Raw genomic sequence first — 4228 nt, 5'->3', positions numbered from 1 at the left:
GCTGTTATATGATTGGTGTTATAAGACTTGTAAGAGCCTTGAGGTGCTGATTGTGTTCCTGTTCACTCTGCAGTTATCCAGTACGGGTTCGTTACGCTCTTCGTGGCTTCTTTCCCACTGGCTCCCGTCTTTGCTCTGCTCAATAACGTCATTGAGATTCGACTCGATGCTGCAAAATTTGTGACTGAAATCCGGCGTCCTGACGCAGTCAGAGCGAAAGAGATCGGTAGGGATTTCTTTTGTATTTTACAGATAAACTCATCTTCCATACTTTCTGCAATCTTACATGGTAAGTGTTTGCTGTTTTTGTTTCCTGTTGCCATGACAGCTAATTGCAGCTTTGTTCCTTTCTTACTTACTTATGGTTCATTGATTTAATCCTTCTGAATTCCCTTCTGTCTTTTCTCTACAGCTCTGAGCTCTGTACATTTCTTACCTCGTGTTTACATGTTAATGAGAACGGATTAATCTCTGTGTCTATATTTTTTTAGGAATATGGTACAACATCCTGAGTGGCATCAGCAAGTTTGCTGTAATCACAAACGTGTGTAACCTTTCTATGTCCTAAAGCACAGTGTGTTCTTGTATCTATCTTTTCTCATCGTTACTGTAGAGCATCATCTGCTACATCACACTGTGGTTAAAGGCATGTGGACACCTGAGCATCACCCTGATGTACCACAACTCTTCCCTGAACTCAGTTGTTTATGCTGATGATACACAGTTATATATCACATCAAAACCAGATGAAACAGCTAAATTGTCTAAATTAACTCAGTGTGTTAGAGATAAAATGTAACTGAGCTGCAATTTTCTGTTAAACTCAGATGAGACAGAAACACTACTGTACTTATCGGTCAAAAACCAGTACACAGAAACACTCCCATTTAGAGGGATGTACTGTTACTAGTCGCTCGACAGTGAAAGACCTCGGTGTTTATTAGACAGTAACTTGTCTTTAAACTCATATCACCAGATTACAAACACAGCCTTCTTCACCTTAGAAATATCACCAAGCTGAGAAACATCCTGTCTGTATCTGATGCTGAGAAGCTAGTTGATGCCTTCATGACCTCTAGACTGGACTATTGTAATGCATTACTAGGTGGTTGTCCTGCATCTTTAATAAATAGGCTACAGTTAGTCCAAAATGCAGCTGCCAGAGTTCTCACTAGGACAAGAAAGTATGACCTTTAACCCCAATGTTATCATCTCTACACTGGCTACCTGTTAAGTATAGAACTGATTACAAACTGCTGCTACTTATGTACAAGGCTCTTAATGGTTTAGCTCCCATGTATCTAACTAGTCTTCTAACACGTTACAATCCTTCACGCTCTCTGAGATCACAAAACTCAGGACTTCTGCTAGTTCCCAGAATATCTAAGTCTACTAAAGGTGGTAGAGCGTTTTCTTATTTAGCTCCCAAACTTTGGAATAGTCTTCCTGATAGTGTTCGGGGCTCAGACACACTTTCCCAGTTTAAATGTAGATTAAAAACTCATCTCTTTAGTCAGGCGTACACACACACATAATACATCCCATAATACTGTGCTCTATTACATCAGACCAAATGCACATTACCATCTAGTGCTTGCTAATACTATAAACAGCAGCTATGTTAATTCCTCTCCACTGCTTCTCTCTTTCTACCATCCCGAGGCATCCAGACATCGTACCAGCTCCGACCGTCTTCCGTGTCATTAAGATTTTGGACCTCCACTGAGATGAGGCTGACTCTGTGAGGATCCTGTGAACACCTACTGCACCCCAGACCTCCATCAATCTGATTTTATTAATGAGTAGATGAATGAACACAAATCTCCACAACCACATCTAGTGGCCTTCTTAGAAGAGTGGAGGTCGTTATAACAGCAAAGGGAATAAATCTGGAGTGAGATGTTTAACACATATGGGTGTGCTCCGGTGTCCACAAACCTTTCCCCTATATAGCGTATATACTGACACTTATTCTTAAACTCTTCCCTCTCAGGCTTTTGTCATCTCCTTCACATCAGAGTTCATTCCGCGGATGGTGTATCAGTATCTGTACAGTGAGACAGGAACCATGCATGGCTTTATAGACCACACGCTGGCTTACTTCAACACCAGCAACTTCAAACCCGGCACTGCGCCCAACAGTACACGCTTCGACCGGGAGCTGCGTATATGCAGGTCCACACGGAGACCCAAAATCACACAAAGACCTTCTTTAATCACAGCAATCGCAATCACATTGTCTCTTCTTCTCTTATTTCTGCAGGTATAAAGATTACAGGGATCCCCCTTGGTCTTCTGAGTCGTATCAGCTCTCTAAGCAGTACTGGTCTGTTCTCGCTGCTCGACTCGCCTTTGTCATCTTTTTCCAGGTCAACTAGAGCCTTAACTAGACTTGTGATTAAATAAATGTTGACAAATCTTTGATGGTTTGTATATTTTGCATTTGTGGATGTTTCAGAACCTGGCAATGTTCCTCAGTATGCTGGTGGCATGGTTGATTCCAGATGTTCCCCGCTCTTTGAAGGACGGCCTGAAGCGCGAAAAAGCCCTTTTGCTAGATCTTCTTCTTAGCGAAGAGGTGAAAAAGCAGCGACGGCAATCACAGCGTCCTGCTAAAATCAACATAACAATCAACAAATCAGAAGAGGAGACCACAGAGATGGAGCCGGACTGTAGTATTATTCTGCAAAGCCAGACAACTGAGAATGAGTTACAGACTGCGGACAAAGAGGAACTACCAAGAGAGGAATGTGAATCTACCACCAGTGAGCCAGTCAGCCCTGGGAAAGATTCTCTTACAACAGATCCTCAAATAAATCAGTCTGTTCCTAATAGTCCGGTAAAACTAGTAGCGACGTCCCACTACCAAGAGATTAACCTAAACGGACCTCCACCTCGAGATCTAGGATCGAGGTCCAGGAGCCGCTGCCGAACACTTCCATCAAGACATAGAGAAGACCAACCCGGAGACAGCTCAAGCAGAACCAGCCACTCCACCAGCTTTGTACTTTTCAACCAGAACTTTCCTCAAACAACCAGTGAGCTCTTTCAGAATACTCCTACTGTATGTTTACAGCCTCAGGATAAGAATCTTTCCAATAAATCATCTTCTAAAACAGAGCATTTTAGCAGGCAGTTGTCTGTGATGTCCTGCCATCCCTTTACAGCAGACCTCCAGTCAGAAGAACAGCCGTGTCCTCAATCAACACAGCAAATTACAAGCGACCAAGAAGCCTTGGCACTGTCATCCTCCAAGCCAGAGCTTTCAGTCAGCCCACCAACAGCATTGCCACGTCCTCCATCCAGACCGGAACTATCAGTTAGCCAGTCAGCTGTTCTACCAAGACCCCCATCTAAACCTGAGCTAATGGAGAACATTGCAAAAGGACTTCCACTTCAGGACCCAGCTACCAGAGCCAAGTCCCGGTGTCAGACTCTTCCTCCCAGAAACAGAGGACCTGATACAAACAGCTCACTCAGAACCACTCACTCCACCAGCTTCACAAATTTCATCAAAAAGTTGTCTCCATTATCCGGTGATGTGACTCACAACACCTCTGTGTAAGCAAGATCGGATTGGACATGTTCTGGTCCAGCCCCCTGCAGCAGCTCTCAACCAATCACCTCTCTCAGTGCCAAGAATGCTGATTGGATGTCACATGTCTGAGTTTAACTGAGGATAATTTACACTATCAACACAGTCATCATCACAAACCAGGAGTCAGTGGGACTCAGTTGCTCTGCTGAAGATGAGGTGTTAAAGCACTGAACTGTGGTGGATTTTTGGTGATTCATTGAAACCACCTTCATTCATTCATTCATCCATCTTCTACCGCTTATCCGAACTTCTCGGGTCACGGGGAGCCTGTGCCTATCTCAGGCGTCTTCGGGCATCGAGGCAGGATACACCCTGGACGGAGTGCCAACCCATCACAGGGCACACACACACACACACACACACACACACACACACTACGGACAATTTTCCAGAGATGCCAATCAACCTACCATGCATGTCTTTGGACCGGGGGAGGAAACCGGAGTACCCGGAGGAAACCCCCGAGGCACGGGGAGAACATGCAAACTCCACACACACAAGGTGGAGGTGGGAATCGAACCCCTGACCCTGGAGGTGTGAGGCGAACGTGCTAACCACTAAACCACCGTGACCCCCTGAAACCACCTGATATTATTAAAATCAGACAAAATCAAACATGTTCAGAATTTT

At 44.5% G+C, this 4228-nt stretch overlaps 1 protein-coding gene across 2 annotated transcripts in view; it reads left to right on the top strand.

The window, feature by feature from the left end:
* LOC113649648 (anoctamin-1) overlaps positions 1-3922 on the top strand; it is a 19982-nt gene extending 16060 nt beyond the window's left edge. For both annotated transcript variants that reach the window (XM_047822522.1, XM_047822521.1), the window contains exons 23-27: positions 74-226; positions 492-544; positions 1994-2175; positions 2264-2369; positions 2459-3922. In XM_047822522.1, the coding sequence (XP_047678478.1) occupies positions 74-226; positions 492-544; positions 1994-2175; positions 2264-2369; positions 2459-3565 (1601 nt within the window). In that variant the 3' untranslated portion in view covers positions 3566-3922. The remainder of the gene's footprint in view (positions 1-73; positions 227-491; positions 545-1993; positions 2176-2263; positions 2370-2458) is intronic.
* The last annotated feature ends 306 nt before the right edge of the window (positions 3923-4228 follow it).

This window comes from Tachysurus fulvidraco, chromosome 13, assembly GCF_022655615.1.
Source record: "Tachysurus fulvidraco isolate hzauxx_2018 chromosome 13, HZAU_PFXX_2.0, whole genome shotgun sequence".
NCBI lineage: Eukaryota > Metazoa > Chordata > Actinopteri > Siluriformes > Bagridae > Tachysurus > Tachysurus fulvidraco.
The sequence above is the reverse complement of the archived record's forward strand: the minus strand, read 5'-3'. Positions and strand labels throughout refer to the sequence as shown.